This window comes from Helicoverpa zea, chromosome 31, assembly GCF_022581195.2.
Source record: "Helicoverpa zea isolate HzStark_Cry1AcR chromosome 31, ilHelZeax1.1, whole genome shotgun sequence".
Classification (NCBI taxonomy): Eukaryota; Metazoa; Arthropoda; class Insecta; order Lepidoptera; family Noctuidae; genus Helicoverpa; species Helicoverpa zea.
In genome coordinates, this window is record NC_061482.1 from 5,079,412 (window position 1) to 5,100,491 (window position 21,080).

Sequence of the window (21,080 nt, forward strand, 5' to 3'; positions counted from 1 at the left end):
TAACGGCTTCACCCTTTGCATCCCCAAAAAAATTCGAGCTCGCTTCGCTCGCGGCTTCTTATATATTTGGACTTCGTTCCTGTGCATTTCTTAATTTTTGACGTTGCTTTGTTAATTTACAGTGGTTTTTAGTTATTTTGTGTCCTTAGACTACAAAAATTTTCGCGCTCGCTTCGCTTGCGCTTCCTTACGTATGACATATGTCTTATAGGGTAACTTTTTCATGAAACCCATCAAAAAAATTGTCGCTATCAACATCTTTTTATGAATGAAAACATTGTTATAGGTATTTAAGTTCTTTAGTTTGGGTTAAATAATAAACTGTTCTAAGTACTTTGACATTCATATGTTGGTACCTAATAATCACAATCTTTCAATACACAGGGGCCACTAGGGTAATGATTGCACAAGCCTTTGGTTGAAATTAACTTTTCAGACCATAAACTATAAAAATTTCGTTTCGTTGTCGTTCGTTTTACATCGCGCCAGGCGCACTATAATATTATAAATGAAACATGGATATATATATAAAATGGGGGTCCGGACCCCTGGACCTCCCCCCCTTATATACGTCCATGGTTTCAATTGAACATGAAATTTTTGACAGCTTGGATACAAGAAAGTTGATAGAAGAATTCGCAAATACAGTATGTATAAATACTGTATAAAGGCAAGAAGAGTTAAGTTTTTGTAATAATTATGTGACTTAGTTTTACACTTCACTAAACAAATATAAATTATTGTACCTCATACCTAATAATATGTAGTCGTAGGGCGGCATAATCAGTTTTGCACGCGGGCGAACAAACAGCTAGCGGCGGGCCTGAAGACCCGCCGTGTAACAGTGTATTTTCAAAAATAAAAAACCACACCTGAAAACGAAGAAAATTTTAAAATCCACTCAGCAAAGATAGCGGTGTACCGTTTTTATTTATAAACGCAAATGTATTCCTTGTAACATCAGCATGTATTACCATAGATGCATAAATCTAAAGTGGTAGACACTCCGAGTTGGGGCCGACTGTACCTATGTACATGCTAGCATAATATTCGCATAAATCACAGGCGAATTAATTATTGCTTCTGACTGTAGTACGTGTTTAGGGAGGAAGATTTAGTTAGTTTATGATGTTATGTTCATCTCTGTTTGAAAGTGGTTGCTACATTGCTGTAATACAACCTTATCTACATGGTTTTCTGTTTTATAAATTTGAGTAATTTTTAGGCAGTTTGAGTGTTCAAGTAGCATGCATGTTTTCTCACTGTATTGCTAACTCAAAAATTGATAGGTAATCATGTTTACTTTCAGTTGCAGCTTTCACTTTCGGATTTGTTCAGATTTTTCCAAAGTTATCTTTTACGTCATTTCACTTGAGTGATGAGATGAGTTTGATTACTTAATTAAGTTATCATCTGAAAAGCAAATAAAACTGAAAATAGAGAAAAAAGTTATTTACTTTAGGTTTATTAAGCTCTATAAAAAGCTTTATAGTATAGTCTAAGTTTCCCACGATTTAAATATAATTTGTGAAGAAATAGAATAGTGTTCCATGTAGTCGTAACAAATTCGTAGATACACATATAATATGTAACAATTTACCATACAACCTACTGTTCTATAATGTTCAACCTTTTACAAATCGATAGGTACAACGCTAGCTTTGCACTACAAACACAACCAAAGATGATGACGTGTTTTTCGCAAATGTCTATAACAACAAACATGGCTGTATGTGCACTGAATGCGAAGTTTCGGCCGATTTTTCGCTCGATTAGGTCCGTGATAAGTAGCCGATGGTCGGCCAGGGAAGAAATCGCTGTGTTTGCTATTTCAGTAACTTATGTTGGGGATTGAGGAATCGATTTTAGAATCGAGCGCATGATAAGTATATATTAATATATTTTTCCTCTACAGTGTATGAAACAAAGACATGTAGATTACACTGTATTTCTATGTCAAGATGTGGTGTGTGTGATTCCAATGTATAGTTACGTATTTGGATAGCAAAAATAAATATAGTTGACTGACTGCGATTTACACTCGACACAGTGCAGCCGAATGCCGCAGCAGTTCCTATCCTTATAAATCAATCTTAAAGTTGCAAATTTTATTAAGACACTCGTATTTTCTTATGATTGTTATTTATTACAATACCAATGAAACTTCTCAAGAAAATCCAAAAGTACCAAATTACATTTCGGAAAACAATCCGTGTGTCCTTGTATGACTTCGCAAATATATTTTTGACCCAAAACCACATTTCGAGATTCGAACACCCGCGTTTTATAATATAGATCAATTGTCTCTTATGAAGGCCGCCACCTGTTTGGTCGACAAGCGGATGACACTTTTACGGGATATAATAAGGTAATGTATAGACTTCCTGCAGCTAAGTGGCGCGCGCGCCGGTCCTCTCGCCCACATGCGCGCGTCACTTTATATGTATGTACATTTGACGGTTGGTCCAGTCGGGCATAAAAAGTGTTTACTGTTTGTCTTTTTTTACTTTTTAAGTAGGTGGTATATATTTTGGAAATGGGCGTTTATAATTGATGAAAAGCTAGTTTAGGTCAAGATTTTTTTTTAAATCAGAAGACGTTTATTTGCTTTCGGGTAATTGGCAATGCATGTCTTGACAGCAGTGTAACAGTTATCCAACCCTAATAAATTAAATAAAAAAATTGGCCTATATTGGGGGTACCTACTCAAATAGAAGTCCGCACTTTCTCTGGCCCAACAGCGACTAGATTACAGTCGGAACATGTAGTAAAAACTGCTACACAAACAATTCCGGCACTAATAACATAATTCATTAAAATGCTAACTAAAACGCGTTTATACCGTAATTTCACGACCGTGGTCAAATCGAGTGGTATATTTAAATTGATTGTAGGACATATTTCCTTGAAGCCGGATGCATTCAATTGGCATCAGCGGAGTGCGCAAGCGACGAACAGTTCGCGATCGGCCGTCCTGTCACTCTCACCGCGGTATCGATCAATCGGAATCGAGATATCAGTGCGGTGAAATATGATTGGTTAATCCGAATCTACAAAACAGTTACATTCGAAATTTAATTATTTAAAGTGCCCCAATTTTGTTGTATACGTTTAATTTATATTTGAATTTTGGTGAATTCAAACATGAATTTACATGAGAACATTCGTTTTGTGGGACAGTGAGAGTATAAATGGATTAGATTTAGAAAGTGATAGTCTGGAAGCAGGGTTTGTTACTAAGGAGTGGTATCACTGCCATGTGATACCACAAGACAGCTACCACGACGGAGAGAGACGGCAAAGACAAAAAGCGACCGAAAAGAAAACGAATATCCGATATGAGGTGAGATAAATTGGAATCATGAAAAATCTATTAATCTGAGTCTGCTAAGCGTGTTGGTTGCTTTAAGTTGGTGGAAATACCGTTATATATAATATAATAATAATGTTAACCGATTTCTATTTCAAACTTAGAAGGCAGTCAGAACTTTGAAGATTTTTCTCCAGTTCTTGTAGCGGGTGAATGTTATCCGGTAGTATTGAATGGTTTTCTTATATATTCTACCTATGAAACAAAAATAAAGTGTTTAACAATAATTTTCAAACAGCGTAGGTTTTAGTAATCTTGCAATATCATCATTAGCGATATTACCGAGAATAATTTACAAGAATGTTATAAAAAATATATATATTATAAATATTACAAGAATAATTTCTACATTATAAAAATCTTCAACAATGTTGGTTTTACTGTCTGATTTTATTATTGTAAATTGTATGTTTTCACACTATACAATTAGCTATCATTATAAATATTTTGCTAGAAAACCATATAATACGGGCTACATATTGTTTCTCTTACAACTGAACTATGATGTTGTTATTTTGATATTATTATTTTTTTTGTCCATAACATGTAGTAGGTGTGCAGTATGAGTAGGTATGCAGTAAAAACCGGTCGCGTTAGTTTGTTGCTAATCACAGTTTTGACAACAGCGATGACTTGGATAATACGAATCGTTTCACCAGTTTTAAGCCACTACAAGCTTAAAATAGCTACGTGCTCTCGAAAATATTTGTTAGCTTTATAACACCCCAGATGATTGCATTAACTGAAGTCCCTTTGTGAATTTCCGTGGCACATAAGTACATACTTTAAAAGAAAGGATGCTTAAATCAGCAGGATATTTGTAAAAGCTAGTTTAGTTTCCTATCAATCTTAATTGGCAGACGAAATACCCTTATCTGCCCCGTTATCGTTGGTCTATTGGCTGCCGATGTGATTGACACACACATTATGCATATGGTTTAGGTTTTAACGGGTCCGCCGGTAACTAGATTCGTGAATTTTAAGAAACTAACACAAAGCAGGAGTATGGAAGTTGATGGAGACATTGAAGTCTTCATCCCCGAACGTTGCCTAGTAGCAGTTGTTGCTATACTTCCATATAAGAGGCTGGTAGACTGTCTTGAGAACACTCGGACTCTGAAGGCTGTTCGTCGTCTTTAACATGTTTGTTGAACCTACTTCAATAACAGACACATACGATGAGGCATTTGTATGGATAAAAGCCTTATAACTGCAAACTCAAGATCTTTGAACATCCGTTATTCTCTTAGTCTTGTAGAGTAAGCTTACACTTGGACCTCCAAAGCATTGCATCTGATAGCTGCATGTCAATCATGCAGTCATTATTTAATCAGTCTGTATAAATAGATGCACGGATTAAATAATCACTTCATTGCCAGTACTTCCTAGATGACAGATAACTAGCTACTTCTGGTTTTCTATTGCCTATAATCACCGCGGTTTAATTTTATGGGATGTTGAATTGAAGTGTGATAAGATTTACTGAACATAAAAATTACCTATTTTTACTAACGTGAAGATGATGATCTAGGATTTTAAACTACGCATTTACTTTTATTATAAATTCGCGGCAGAACGCATTTTATTGGCTTCTTGGGTACCTAATCATTAAAACTTAGTCACATCACACCTGAAAAGTTTCAACTTCTTTAAAACTCAACTTACATTTTCCACTTACAATGAGTAAATTTTATACTTATAATTGACTTGGAAATGAGACCGCATATTTTAAGAAGTTTTTACCTGTAGAATATTTTTTATATATATTATTTTTTTATATAAAAATAAACGCATGTGTATTCAGAACTCAATTTATCTCAATCCTAACTATATCGTAGTTCCATTGTCCCCAGGGTTGACATCCGCAGTTTAAAGTGTGCATCTGCACTCCGCGCTGGCCTCAAAGCTGCAATGTACGAAAGCAGCTGCTCCTACGCAGGAGCCTTAGAATTAAAGAGAAGCGCATTAAAGGAGGAGCCATGGCCTGCCACAGAATGGCCGCCTTACCGTCTTCATCAGTCTACCTTCGAGCAGTTGAAACAGAGCGTGGAGAAGGCGAAAGCTGCCTTACAAGACAGGTCAGGACTCCTGGGCACGGCTACTGCCTTCGGTGACTTCTATGGCGGGCAGCTGGGCCAGGATGCCACTGGCTCCACGCTCGGCTTTGGACGGACGGCGAGGACAGAAGAGTCGATGCTCGGGAATATGGATAAAAATAAAACTATTGGTGAGTTCATTGTTTCTTATCTAACGTGTTTGAAGGTCTATTTTTGAATAGGGGTCGGTTAATCAAAATAGGATATGTATTCGGTCTTAAGTCTAACAAAGTATTGCAAACTTACGTCTAGACACATTTATCTAGTAAGAAGTTGAAGACGCTTTTGAAGATACATGCGTAATGTATATTATATCGATTTACGGTTCGTCGCAATCGAATACCGTAGCTATTATGTGACATGATATACTGCACTACGTCAAAGTGATAAAATTCACTCTCAAAATATGAACTTTTATACCAGCCATTTTACATTCATATCAGAATTTAAGGTCTATTGTCATGTGCCTTAACCTCAGGGCGATAACGCGAACGGGAGACACGGCTGAATATCGATTGGGCGTCGTTTCAGCGCATTCTCGCCCTTATCGTAACAAAGCACAGTCTCATTTTGCGTGTCAACTAAACCCTTTTAGATTACTTTGATGTAGGTAGAGGCTTGGCGGGGAGGCATCTTCAGATAACAATCAAGGGAGAGGGGCGTACGGGATTCATCCCCATGGTTGCTATAGAGACGCCCCCGCCCCTTAACGCCCCGCGATGATCGCGCTCGGGTAAATAGTGGCGAAAATAAATTTTTATTATCCCACCGTTCATTATTGTCGAAGTTAGCCGACGCTTTTTTTCGCTTAACGAGGATAGGATGATAATTCTGCTGCATTTTTTTCTCGAATTAGCCAGCAGTAAGAAATGTTGAGTTCGAATATTATTTTGTTTCAGAAACTTATTTTATAAATAGTACTGTTTATTGCCAAGATAAACAAAAAATAAGTTACACTCTTATAACGATATTTTATATTATCTCGTGTCACTACTAAGCTTATGTAGCTACAGTTTATGTACAGTACCTAATAGGTAACCTTCCCACTACCTAAACCGAACTAAAATTCAATCTCTATTAAGCGAGCCATTGTTATAAGTAATTCGTATGTGCTATTATGTAGTATGTTAGAAAAAGATTGCTCAGAAAGCTCGTGGATGGAACTTTCAGGAATTTAGGCAGTCAACTGCTTTGGGAAAAATAATTTTCTTTGAATTCTGATAAGGAGTAGGTACAGTGTTTTAGCGACAAACACTGGTTTAAAAAAATCCATGCCCATGTTCATAGACGATCCTTTGTTTTAGACTACGCATATCCACTTTTTCATGATCTTTTTGAGTTCATCCTCGCACAATTAAATCTTAGGTTTCATTACCAAATTTTATAGTTTTCTAAGCTATTCCGAGAACTACCCATGCTGCCAATAATCTTGAGAGATTTTCTTTGTAATGTAAAATAAATAAGCGTCTGACTGTTTTTTGAAAAGGGTATTTTCCCTTAAAAAAGGACATCTCCCAACTGCACAAAAATATTCGGTACCACTTTAATTGTCAATTCACTTTCACACATGTCGTAATGAAACTGAAATGACGAGCGTGAATTTTGAACACATCAAAAAGTTTTTCATGCACTGACTCAAAGCCGAAAAGTGTTGCTCACATAAAGAAGCATTTCTAGATCTATAGTACAAACATATTCCGATTGTTACAAAAGTTCTTTGTCCATAGAGGTCGCGACAAAAGGGCCTTAACAAAGGAGCTACTCTCGAAAAAGACAATAAACTTTTTGCCATTAAAAAAAAGTACCGCAATTCATAAAAAAATGTAAATTCGAAACGAGGTTCTATTGTCTTGGCATCGCACGCCGGAGAGGAGATCGGTCCTTTCCGCGTTCGTTAACTAGGAAAAACTCTTCGCGCTAGTTGCTCGTCCCACGAAATTCATTTTTTATTTACAATACCTATCTTTTGCGTCTTTTTGTGGTGAAATTCATTTTTACAACGTGAATTTTGAAATGTATTTTATTAGTTAGGATGATTTTTTCTTATTATCAATCTAGTAACACGCCTCGTCTCTGCACGGGCTGATTTTGTTTTTATTATAATTTCTTTCAATAATTTTCCGCTGAAAACCCCCCAAGACCGCCCGTGACCTCTCAAGCATGAGGGCGCGGGTTCGATCCCAGGTCAGGCAAGTACCAATGCAACTTTTCTAAGTTTGTATGTACTTTCTAAGTATATCTTAGACATAATTGACTGTGTTTCGGATGGCACGTTAAACTGTAGGTCCCGGCTGTCATTGAACATCCTTGGCAGTCGTTACGGGTAGTCAGAAGCCAGTAAGTCTGACACCAGTCTAACCAAGGGGTATCGGGTTGCCCGGGTAACTGGGTTGAGGAGGTCAGATAGGCAGTCGCTTCTTGTAAAGCACTGGTACTCAGCTGAATCCGGTTAGACTGGAAGCCGACCCCAACATGATTGGGAAAAAGGCTCGGAGGATGAATTTTCCGCTGAAAAATACTTATACAGAGACAATGTTATATGTCTATTGATATATTTTTTGTTTCTGAAAAGAAGCTACATCAAAGCATCTAATATAGTTTAGAGCTCGTCTAAGCAAGCTATAGGTACCTACCTACAAATTAAACCAATAATTTATAACGTATTTGTAAAGTCACTTCGCATTTGGCATGAAATAGGTGCTTGTCATTGGCTTTTATATTTCGTTCAAACTTAACAATAACCAAACTATTCACATAACAAATTACAATTTGATGGAATTTCAAATTCAAGACAAAGTTGCCAAGCTAAACGGCTTGTAACGACATCCATTACCAGTTGGCTTTGATAAATACACGACTAGAGCCAAAAGAACTAAGCAATGGTCGGTATATTTACATAATATTCAAATAAGTGCAAAAATCCACGTGCCGCCGACGCTTAATCTTAGTCATTAAGAGAAATGTATTTAAAGTAACCCTCTAACGACGACGTAAAGAGTTGTTAACACGAAAATGATTGCAGAACGCCCCGAATACCAGTTGCTAGTATTTTACATGGCTATCGTTCCCCGGGATCAGTTTGGTACAAATGTCATCAATTATGAGGCCACACTTTAGATGGTATCGCGATAAAATATAATATCAATAAATCATGCTACAACTGCTCTGATACGAGTTTATTGATTTTTTTAATGTGTATTGCCAAAGGGCTAGGGTTGTTGTTTCTCGATTTATATTCATTAGCGGGGGTCGGTGTGAGCGTACTATGTAGCTTGCAAGTAATGTAGATTATAGACCGTTTAGTTACTATTTTGCTTCATCTTGGTTTGTTTAGATTATATAGTTTATTCGTCCTTTCAAAATCAAAATCAAATTGTTTTTATTTCAAATAGGCCTTTGCAGGCTCTTATGAAACGTCATATTAATTGCACGGTTCCAAAAAGTTGGTCTCATGGAGAAGAGTCGGCAAGAAACTCCATAGACACTCTTTTAAAAAGAAATATTTTCACAAACATTCTATTACACAACAATAGTAAGCTGATAAAATTATACAATGCAACTGAAAGTTAAACAGTAAATCAATACAATCCAAACAGAAGAAATCCCTTTCTTAGGATAAGTTCCTATCTAGTCTCCAGTCTTTATCTTCTCTAGCTCTGTAAATCAACTTCCAATGGAGGTTATCAAGTTCTTAGTGCGTTTAATCTGTTGAAAGCCGCCCGACGGCTTCTGACATGGAACATAGGAGATGCGCTTAAAAAATGTTAGACTTTAACGAAACGGCCTTTGATTATTATTCACTTTGATTGGTAATTTTCACAAGTTCTGGTGTTATAGGTAATGACCTAGGTACAGACTGCTAGTTTTGAAAGAAGATTTAAAGTCAAATATTTTTTTGGTAATAATCTGTATTATTGTAGTCTATTTTATTTGATTATCTAGGATTACGCTAAATACGTTCCTTTTGCTCGTTTGTACTCTAAACTCTCTGAGGTATCTACCTACTGAGCTGATTTGAAAAATCTTTCACAGTTAAGCAGCGACATTATCCCCGAGTAACATGATTAGCTATATTTTATCCGATTAAGAGAAGTAGTTCCCATGAAACGTACGGAAAACAGCCACTCACAAAAGATCTGCTAGTAGAGCTGCTAGTGCTAGACTAGAATACAAACAATTACCAAAAAAGTATACCTACGTAAAATATGCATGTTGTATGCACATTAGTACAGTCAGCCACTTATTACTTATCACGCAGATAATCTACAAAGTAAAGTATCGTAAAACGTTGTAACGAGTGTGAAAGTGACTCATCATGGGGCGCCCTGCTGTCTGCACCGATTTTATTATGTTTAATAGTCCCGAGCCCCAAACGTTTGCCTTTTAATTAGTAAACCTTACTGTATTATTATAAACTGACTTATGACTTGGTGTAACGATACTGATGTTTGGGTGTATTAAAGGATTATTATTTCTTTGAAAATAAAATTAAAAGGTATATTTATTTGAATAAAATTTAATTATCACTGTAGGAATTTAATTCTTTAGCTTACATACACATAAACTTCAATACACCGATCACAATTTTTAGGTTCCGTTAGTTTTTCATGTAAAAAAATATAAACAAGGGATAAAACACTGCAACTCACTGTCACAGCAAAAAAAGCCCAATTCAACTTTGTAACATAATTGCTTAATCACTCCGAATACCCACTAACCCTCTCTCGAGAGCCAAACACTTCACATTAAGCCAATAAGCTATATTCCCATCCCATGGGGTGATGCGAGTACCAAACAAACAATTATTGCACAATCAATGACCATTCGCGCGCGAATATTATAAATCAGCGATAATGGCTGGTGTTCGGAATAGTGACATCGCTTTTAGTTCGCCGTCGCTGACAATAGGTGGCGTACGGCTGACGCGCGCCCGCGCATCCTATAAACATGAGACGGACATTAAAACCGCGGGGAGTATAGCAGAGCGTTGAGCGGAGCGGATAGTGAGTTGTTTTCAGTGCAAGTAGGCGACATCGTGACGTAAAATTAATAAACGTTTTTTGAATTGTTGAAATAGATTTTGTCAGTAAGCACATAAATTTTTTCGCAGTAAACGCAAAGTACACAAAATGAAAGCCTTAAAATCCAACATCAGGATTTAATCTGAAAAGGAAAGAAAATACCTACTGGCAAAAGTATTTAGTTTTCGTATTTATTAAAATATTCAATCTTTATGACAAGCAGAGAATTACCATATACCTTGTCAAAATGATGATGTAGTCAACATAGAAACCCTATAGTCCAGGTCCACCAACACACAATTTAAAATAGCTTCACCCGTCGTTTTCCTGGCCCCTTCAATGTTGCTTACCATTTCATGGGAACCATGGCCGAGACAATGCGAACTTAATTGTGCGACAGATACCGGTAATGATGACGCCACCCCATTTTTTTTTCGATTTATGGATATGCCGTGACCACGCGACCTCACCCCAGGGTTATTTTCAACAAATAAATTGTTCAAAACATATTGTGTTCGGCAATTTGATACGTTTGACTTTAGCGTGGGAGAGCCGAGATTATTATTTATTTTATTTTATTTTTTATTATTTTATTTATTTTTTTCGCACAATTTAATTCGTGTTTGATTAATAGTTTTGTTATAACAGTTTGGTGTAGTGGTCTTAAAATCCTGTACTTAGTAAGCTATCTTTATGAAAGTACTAGCTGTAGCTCGGTATGAATACAAATAGGTATTGTATATTATGACGGTTTTAAGAGTAGTCTTGAACATCGTCAATGTACCCCAGCTTCTGAAAATCTCTCTTATTTTGAAATCTCTAAGCTTCCTCAGAAGGATTATACGTAGCTATAGGCTGTCTATAGCCTTAATTAGCACCTATCATAGAACTAGCAATAACATTTGAGCCTGATTGAATTTATCAATCGTTGTTTTTGCATATTAATTAATTTTTCATTTTCCACATAGATTGAATCCCTTTTGTTTTGCATACATTCCCTTATTGTTTGGTAATTGTTGTGTAATTTTGGACGCGACAGGTTCAGACAAGCTGTCTGGTGGGGTCGGTAAGGGGTACAACACACCGACACTGTCGGACACGCTACGGGCAACTAAGTGTTCAGGTATGTTGCATTTTACGCTCTGCGAGTAACTCTTAATGGCTGACGTTAATGGTTTGGAAGAATTTAGAAAAATAGACCGTTATTTGTTAAGGTTTTTCTAGTGTTTATTCTTGGGGAGGTCTGGAAAGACAGTGGAATCTCCTAAGGAACCTACATATGTATTATATTATAGAAGGTGAAGCAGTTCAAGCCATATAAAATAATTACTAAAACCGTTTGCATTACTTGAAAACTGAAATCAGGCATCTAACTACGTTACATTTATTTCACGCCTGCCCTGCTATTTGTTGTTAAACATAACTCACTGAGGTACTAACCTTACCCTGTCAAGAAAAAATATAAACATCTTATTTTATAGGCCATAGAGACATCTATACCACAATCATATAGACTTAAGACGCCCACATAAGTCATTAAGTACGTCTCATTTTCCCGATCCCAAAAAGATTACACTGTCTTGCATTACATTTAACCAGATGCAGAATTCTTTCAAAAATTCTGTGCAATTTAACCGATGACAGTAGCGAGTGTACCGAGGCGTGAGTTCAAAGGATGGCCGCAAGAGTGCGCTGGAGTGCTGCAATTAAAAGTTACCGTTTCACCATCAAAGCGACTCTCATTATGCTTGGTAAAGCGGCAAAATGATTGTGGTAAATAGCTTTATCTACTGCGGTAATGAGAGGGATAACTACTGAACATTAAAAGGACTGATTTGATGAATTAAGTGTTCGGAAAAGTTGGGTTGTGAAAAGCTCTGGTTTCTGATTTTGACTTTTACAGACTCGAATAAGTAGGTACAGTGATATTTGTGGTAAAAATGCTTGTATATTCTTAACAACTTTCTTATATATGTACCTACATCTGTCTTGTAATGTCTTTATACATCTAGAAGTTTTAATGTTTTATCCACTTCTAGGAAGAATTACTTCCGGTAATCTGATATTATAATCTAGATAGTCTAGATCTCTAAACGCATAGATAATATAAAATTCTTATTGAGAAAGAATGACAGATTCAAAAAGACAAGATTCAAAATGACTTGACTCATATTAGTCATATTGCACTTTTGTATGTCCCTGCATATGTTTGTGCAACACGGCAGTAGTTTTTCTATTCATCTAATTATACTGGCAGCCTCTGACGCTGCCACATGTCAGTTGAAGCAATTTTCCAATTTAGACCTGCGATGTGGCACTGCAAACGTGGTTAGTTGACAATTGGTAGTGAAGCAGTCGATTCCCTTTTTGTTAAATCAAGACTGGGATTTGTTTTCATGTTTTTATTTTGAAAGAACCATAGTAAAATTATGCAAAACTAGCTTCCACACGCGGTTTGTCCCGCATCCCGGTATGTTCCCGATATGACGGTTTCCCGTAGCCGGATGGTGACAAAAACTATCCTATGTCCTTTTCCCGGGTCTAAGCTATCTCCTCTCTAATTTTCAGGTTAAACGGTTCTGCCATTCTTGAGTAATTAAATGTGTAACTAATACCATTTTCTTTTATATAAAAAATCCATAACAAAAATCTCCGTTTACTAAATGAGACTCTCACGAAACAAACCACTTCAGCTACACATTCCAAAAAAAAAAAACATTATATAATGAGAGTGATATTATAACCCTCGAGATACAATGCGTACTAGTGCTGTAACTAACACGGCACGCGTGGCTACATGTACCCCGTTAATTAAGAGCTCTCCACGTCCTTTCGACCGCTTTGTACATCGCGATTCGATACCGTTTCGGATATATCCCTGCATTTCTATTCACTGATACTCGCTTGTCGATTTAATCGATAAGTCCTGTGTTCATTTGCTGGTACTGGCTTATCGATATGCTGTGGTGTCTGCTATGTAACTGACGGCTTGATATTACTGATATGGAGAAGTTTATTTGTTTATTTATTGTAACTGCATGTAAATCATCGAGCTTAGATATGTCAATGATGTAAATGTTTATGTGACAGCTGTCATTTGAGTATAGTGAAGAGAAAATCTATGCTTAAGTATTTTATATTTTTTTGCAAAGAAAACATATGATTATGAACATTATAGTCAGTAGTTTTTTTGTTTGAGAACATTTCACGCACCTACGTTTTACGCGAAACATGTCGCCACTCGATTTTCCCACCACTCAATCAAACCTAATTGTTCTAAAAAAAGTGACGTATCCAAATAAAATTATCCAGGTCTATACATGAAGCTTTTTGGGACCTTTTGGGCCAATAAATCTGGGGTTCCGTCAGACCCCACTAAGCATATCGAATGTACGCGCGTGCGGATATCCATGCGAACCTCGAGCGATTACAAATCTGCGGTGACAACCGTGCATTACACAGATATTTTCTCATGCGGTACAAAAGACCGCGGCGCGTTATCGTAGGGTTGAATTAATACTGTAATTGTGGCGCTCATTATTTGAATTATAATCTATTATGATGTTTATTTTGGGATGTCTCCTAATTGGCATTATGTGTTTTTTTTGCTATTTTTTTTCTAAAGATACATAGACGTAGCGGCCCAGTGGTTAAAGTATAGATCTCTGATAGAAAAAAATAATGACGAAAAACACACAATCGAGCACCCAAAATTCCGCCAATTTACTATACATACAATCATAACTAACATCAAATGACATGACACACAAAAACAATCACACGAACCCCGCAAAAATAAACAGGCACTTTCACCCAATATTTATTTACATCGCGAAGATAAATAAATCAGTATCGCCCCTGTACCAGTTCATTCGTCAGTCAATCATTGTGCCATTCAGTTCCGGAGTCGCTCCATAAATGTGTGGGTGGAGCGATCGGAGCCGTGACTAATTCCTGGATTATCATTACCAGGGTATAAAGATGTTACCCGTGAGAAAAGCGGAGGGAATAATGAGGACGTCATGCTTGGTAGTAGATAATTGTTGAAGAGTGAGTTAGTTGGGTTGGTATAGTTTAATTATTTGAAAAAATCTGAATGAAAGCTAAGGAAATTAAGTCATGAACAATTATACAGTTTTTATTTTTTCACCCCATTAAATGAACAGTGCCATTTATTTAGGGTACTAGGTTTATGTTAATATAAAGTACAATTGTGGAAAAAAAAATTACACATCTTATAATTTTAGAAAATCAAAAATACCACCTGGTGAGCAATGCGTGAAATGGTCGAATCTTGCTGTTTTTTTCCAACTTTCATTTTGTATTAAGACACGAGCCTAATCTATGAATATCATAAACATATTAAAGGTACTTATAGTTCGGCCATTCAGAGAATGCGTTCCTGACACGTCGCGATTGAACTGACGACGTAACTTTGCAATGGCGTTGCAGTTACGATAAAAATATTTTTGCTGGTTGTTTACCGTTTTAACAATTGAGGAGCATTAAAACAACATTATTATATCAATAATCAATGAATGTTATTACGTCGTCAGTTCAATCGCGACGTGTCAGGAACGCATTCTCTGAATGGCCGAACTATAGGTACTTCATAAATAAAATCAGTAAAATCCCACTCCAAAACATAAATATTCATACAATATCAAATAGAAACATTAAGATTACAAACTACGTTTACATTGATCCCTTATAATCGGCCCCTTCGCCAACTTTATTGCCCGGGAGAGAGAGTTAACAAAATAAATGGCTTAAATTTCTACACCAGTAATGAATACAAGCGAGGGTTGGAGAATAAATCATTGTTACGTTGCATTTTGTGAAGCTAGGGGTGCGAGATAAGAGATGTAGCGGAACTAGGGGTGGCGGGTCTATGTGTAAAATGTGGCAGAGTTATTGAGAGGTTGCTTTTTTAAATAGAGTATTTTTATAATGTTGTTGTTGTTGGCAACATAAAAAAATTAAAGTATATTTTTTTGTATCACACGTAAAAAACTTGGTCTTACAATGAAAAACTAGAAGAAAATCATTATTTAATAATCGTAAACTGTAATGCGTCAGTTTCCTTAAAATAACTGATCACAACAAAATTTTACGTTACATTTCTAAACATAATCAGTTGTTGCTGAAATTAGCGAAAGAAATACTGGCAATTCAAATTAGATACATTGCTGCGATAATAGCAAAACTTGCATTTTAGTTTAGCGTATTATGTCCCGTTAACGCTTGTCTATTGGGCCACTGTCCAGCACGCGTCACGCACCGGACGTAGGTGACGAGCGGGAGCGTGCGCACACTATTCAAATGCTCAATGGGACGTACGGAGGCACACTTAAAACATTTTTATTGTAACAGGGCATTGTTAAGGAACCCTTGGAATTCAGAAGATATGAACTTCTGCTATTTTTAGTTCTCATGTTACAAAAAATATTTTGTCTCTCTTGTTTAATGTAGATCAAACCTTTTTTTTCAGTTTTGTATAAAATGTCGAAAGACCGTATTTTCTTAGATTTCTGCTCCTCTTTTCAGCATGCTGAATTAAAAGTCTAAAGTTCACGCGATATTCACAATAAAAATATGTTGACGCGTGGTATGAGCACGCAGTGTTCTGTTCTTGTTGTATTTAGTTATTATTTTCTCTTCGGCTATATTTATGAGAACTTTTTGGTCACAAAATTCTCGGTCAACAATATAGCATAGAGCATAGCACCTTATTTATTTGACGTGTCATGCTAGATTGATGATGTGAAATATTTTTGGAAAAATATATTTCTTAGTATTTTCACCAATAATTCAATGATTATACCATAAATGAAATCAAATTATTGTGTACAAAAATGTCTAACAAAGATTATTATGAGCGGTGGCTTAAACTTAAAGAGCAGTTCAGAGTAGCGCTACAAGAAGATGAGCGCATTCAAGAGTTAGCAATAAACCTTATCGGTGTCAAGCCCCAAGCGACAGCAGTTGAAGTAGTAAGTAGAGTTTATTGCAGGTATTGTGAGATATATAACAAACTATGCGATTGCTACGATCAAATGGAGCAGGCACAGCGAAGACCTTGGATAAAGAAAATTATAGACGGTGTCACATGCCGTATTATTGAGCTGAAGAGAACACTTGAAGAAGTGGAAGTTTTTGAATATACATATGCTGATAACGCGTTCGAACAAATGCTAATACAGCCCCAAGATGTTGAAATAATGTGTCCGTTCTTTTACCCATTTGAAATACGTAAGGCAGAAATGCAATACATTATGGACCAAATATTTGCTGGTAATCGATTAGGAGATCCACCACCAACGCCATCACAGCTAGAACTGTTAGAAGAAGAAAGACTAATAAAAGAGCAAAAGTTGCGAGAGCAAAAAGAAGCGGAATTAAGAAATCTGGCTGAAGGTGGTTCATGTGAAAAACTAGTTACTTTAACTCCTGATGAGTTGGAAGCAAGAAGGCAGAAAAACATTCTCAATGGCCATGCACGTACTATACAGAAAATGGAGAGGTCACGAATAGTATTAAGAGAGAAATTTCTTAAGGCATTCAAAGATGAAAACTTATACTTAGAATTAGCAGGTTTGAAAAAACCACCAAAACCTGAACCTATCAGGACTGCGGCTGGATTAATGATACAAAAAGTTTTTCGTGAGTTTATGGAACTAAAACGCATTCAATCGCGAGAAATGAAGTTAAAGGAAAAGCTTGGTATGATCATACCTTCTTATAGTCCTCCTTCGGCAAAAGTACAGTTAGAAAAGGTAAAAGAAGCTAGAAGGAAATTTAGACGTGCATATTATGAACAATATTTGAATGAAAACTTAAAAGAGAAGGCACACGTTCTTCGACTAAGGCAAGGTGACATAATGGATGATATTACAGATGAAATAAGACAGTGGTTTACAGAATGGTTTAGAGGAGTTCGTGTGTTTGATGAATTTCCTTATGCCGAGGAAGGTGGATCTATATTGATAGTAAAAGGTGAAACTTACTCTATCGAGGAGTATCTTCAATGGCGTACAGATGAAGAGAAAAGAATAAAAGCAGAGGGAGGTGTGGTAAAAAGCAAAGAACAAATTAAAGCTGAAAAGGCATTTGAACGTGAGGAGAAGAGAAGACTAGCACAGGAAGCTAGAGATAGAGAAAAGAAAAGAATTCACGAATACAAAAAGTATCGAATGCATCCTGATAATGACCCTGGTGTATATATCATGATTGGTCAGCAACACAATAGCTTAAAATCGAATTGGCATGATTATGAAATTCAGTGGAGTACTTATGATACACCTGATGCTGGCTTAGATTCAATCAGAGGGCATATTATGCAACTCATCACTGAGAATGCATATAAGGACATACAATTGGAGTTGCGCCCAATCGCAGATGAAATAATGAGATTGGAGCTGGAAATATTAAAAAATGCTCTAAAAACAGATTATACTACCGTTGGAATGAAAGTACCTCCAGTCAAGAAAAGGAAAAAACCAAAGAAACCGAAACCACCAAAACATGAAAAATTATCCCCTAAGGTGATGTTCCAACAGTTAGCTGATAACGGTATTGTTAAACGATATCCTCGAATGACGCTTGACGACTACTGGGGTGACAGGAACTATGCTGCTGCTGACTGCCGCGCCGTATTGTGGACTCCTACATTTCCACCACCTTGCATTGGTGATGTTAAAGAACAGATCAGGATTCGATGTTTACTAACTCTTGGAGCCACCTGCTCAGGCATACAAAGATCACATTTATTGGTTGGCCCCAGGGGTACAGGTAAAAAATCTTTAGTATATGCAATCGCCACGGAGACTAACGCTCTTCTTATTGATCTTTCACCTTTTAATACTTATGACAAATTTATTGGTCCTAAAAATACGCGGACGCTGTTTACCTACGTCAATAAAATAAGTAAACTTATGCAACCCACAGTAATATTTGTGGAAGACGCCGAAAAGTTATTTTACAAAAAGGTACCAAAAGAAGAAAAGATGTTTGATCCAACACGACTTTCAAAAGATTTCTTTAAAGAGATTGTCAAACCGCTTGGTGTGCACGACAAAGTAATAGTGATTGGCACGGCCACTGAACCGTGGCTGGCAAAAAATAGTACAATGTTCAAGGCTTTTCCTTCGACCATCATGATTCCTAAGTCAGATTATGGAAGCATTTCTTTAATCCTCACCCAAATGCTAATGAAGTACCACGGTGTTAATCGTGATTTTAATGTTAATTCCACTGCACAGGCCTTAAGAGGTTACGACATAAGTACTATTAAATCTGTCGTTGAAAACTTGTTGAGTGGTAAACGCTTGGCTGAGCTGTACTACAAACCGCTTCACCCTATGGAAATTCTTCAGGGCGTGTTGAATGCTGAAAATGTAACCTTTATGGACACACTCGAAACTGAAATGTATAAATCTTGGTACTTGTCATACTCGCCTTGGGGACCTAAGATGATGGAGTATATGCTCATGTTGGAGTCACAGTATAGCGTTAAATTAAAAAACGACAAGAAAAAGAAACAAGCTGGATAAATTATTAGGAAAAAATTATAGTTTGCTGGTTATATTTATTAATTCAACGGTCCGTGGAGGCAAAATCAATAAATAAATATTTATATTCAGTTGCAAGTGGCAGTTTCCTTATAAAATCTTCTTATATATAAACTTTGACTGACTTTACCGATTTGGCTTTTTTGTTTTTAATTTTTTTGTATAGGTCAAGGGTCAGCTATACGAAGCTTGTTGGGTCGTCTAGTACCTATCGAATAAAAAAATTAGAAATGCAAAAACGACTGCAGCTCCATCTAATAAGTAAGTCAGTTCCACCCCATCTAGTCATAATATAGCTGACAGACGTGCGTGACTGACTTATTACGTAGGGGTTGTACCGCATTCGCTACCCCCGTGTATCGCTAGTTCGCAGTCTAAAGGTTAGAGGGCGCTTTATCCTTCCAAGAATTAAAGGCAGCCTTAAAGTGTAGTTTTCCGAAAGATGGCGTTTGTTGACCGGGACAAATATTTTTCATTTTTATTTCATCTTAAAAAAAGGGTAAATTAAATTTTAAATAATAGTAATAAAAACCAAAGTTTAAATAGCTAGAACTTAGTATAGATCAAAATTTACGTAATTGCAATACTTATGTGTTTACCTATTTATAATTTTCTAATCACTGGATATTGTTATCTGGTATTAGAGCTTGGTCAAGTGCAATTAGGTATAAAAATCAAGAACTTTATAGCTGATTCTTTCAATTTGAAAAGGATACCTCTGCCATGATTCATAAATAAAGTAAGCTAGCATATCGAACTTTTCATCTTTTAATAGCTGCGAGTCCTCTCAAAAGATTATATGTACTGGTAGAAAAAGGGATCTTTTCTAGGAATAGTATTTTGCATGCATTTTGTCATCTTTATTATGAAAACCATATATTTAAAAAAGGAGAGATTTGATTGTTCCTTTGCCTTGAATGGGCTTCAAAACTACTGAACCGATTCGAAAAATATTTTACTCTTGTGAAGCCCGACTAGCCCTAGCTGAAAAAGTGAACATTTTCTCCTATAGAACTTATGAAAACACGAAAAGCAGCCAGCAACAAATAACCCTGAAAGCAAATGTGACGCTGAAGTTCATGGACTACGTAATCCGTCAGAGTGTCGGATAATAACGCGTATTTCCAAAAGTGGGTCGTAGGTGGGTGTTGGTCCGACAATACCCGGGTTTACACTGAACCGGGCACCGCTGGCTTCACCTCTCCGGATGTCGCTGTCTCCGCTCTCCGCCGCCATTTCCGCGGAGTCGGGGAGTGGAGGAAAGAGGAGGTTCCGACGCTCCGAACTACAATGGACCCTTTATATCTCCCTACCGCTAATCTAGGAGCTGATAATATGATTAGGCTCTTTGTACTCCGTTCGTATGTTAATCGTTTGGAAGTTTGGACAATTCCTCGGGTACTTTTAGGTGTGTGGTGGATTTTCAGTGGTCGTTTTTTAAATAAATAAAAATAAGTTTTCATACAGTGATACAGATAACTTTTAGACATTGCAGGTATACTATATAGTTCCAGTAGGTGCACCTTGCGTACAAATGTACTAACCAAAATTCTAGTAGCTGCTGATTGTAGCTAGTATGAACAAACCTTCTGGAATAAGCTATCATTTTTGACGACCAAAGCTTCTCGGTCAGATTTCTGAAAAAAAGTATTGGTTTTCCCTATCACTAATTATTCTTAAACCCACACTACAGTATTAACATTTATTTAAATAAATAAACAAAACATACATTACTTGTACCATGCTACTAACAACCCAGAAATTGATGTACTGTACAATTATAACTACAGTAAAGCGAGAGGACTGAAAACAATTTGGCGCTTGATCCGAAACGCCTTTGATAAAAGTTATACTCTGCATCTGGGTGCGTCAGTCCAACTTATTCTGACTGAAGCCGCTTCGACGCTGGGTAAACTAATTTAAGTTCTCGCAAACTTTTTCAATGAAGCCGGTGGTGGCCTTTTTCTGTAAGCCAACGGACCGCCGAGTTCTTTCATAGCTGCAGGCTTTCCCCTTTATGACT

At 36.7% G+C, this 21,080-nt stretch overlaps 2 protein-coding genes across 3 annotated transcripts in view; both read left to right on the forward strand.

Moving 5' to 3' along the window:
- The first annotated feature begins 3,147 nt into the window (after window positions 1–3,147).
- Window positions 3,148–21,080, forward strand: part of LOC124645012 (DNA-binding protein D-ETS-3) — a 57,819-nt gene continuing 39,886 nt past the window's right edge. For both annotated transcript variants that reach the window (XM_047184738.1, XM_047184739.1), the window contains exons 1-3: window positions 3,148–3,343; window positions 5,224–5,597; window positions 11,527–11,610. In XM_047184738.1, the coding sequence (XP_047040694.1) occupies window positions 3,339–3,343; window positions 5,224–5,597; window positions 11,527–11,610 (463 nt within the window). In that variant the 5' untranslated portion in view covers window positions 3,148–3,338. The remainder of the gene's footprint in view (window positions 3,344–5,223; window positions 5,598–11,526; window positions 11,611–21,080) is intronic.
- On the forward strand, window positions 16,326–19,039 carry LOC124645011 (dynein regulatory complex protein 11-like). Its single transcript, XM_047184737.1, has one exon. It carries the CDS (start codon window positions 16,343–16,345, stop codon window positions 19,037–19,039), a length of 2,697 nt encoding a protein of 898 aa, XP_047040693.1. The 5' UTR covers window positions 16,326–16,342.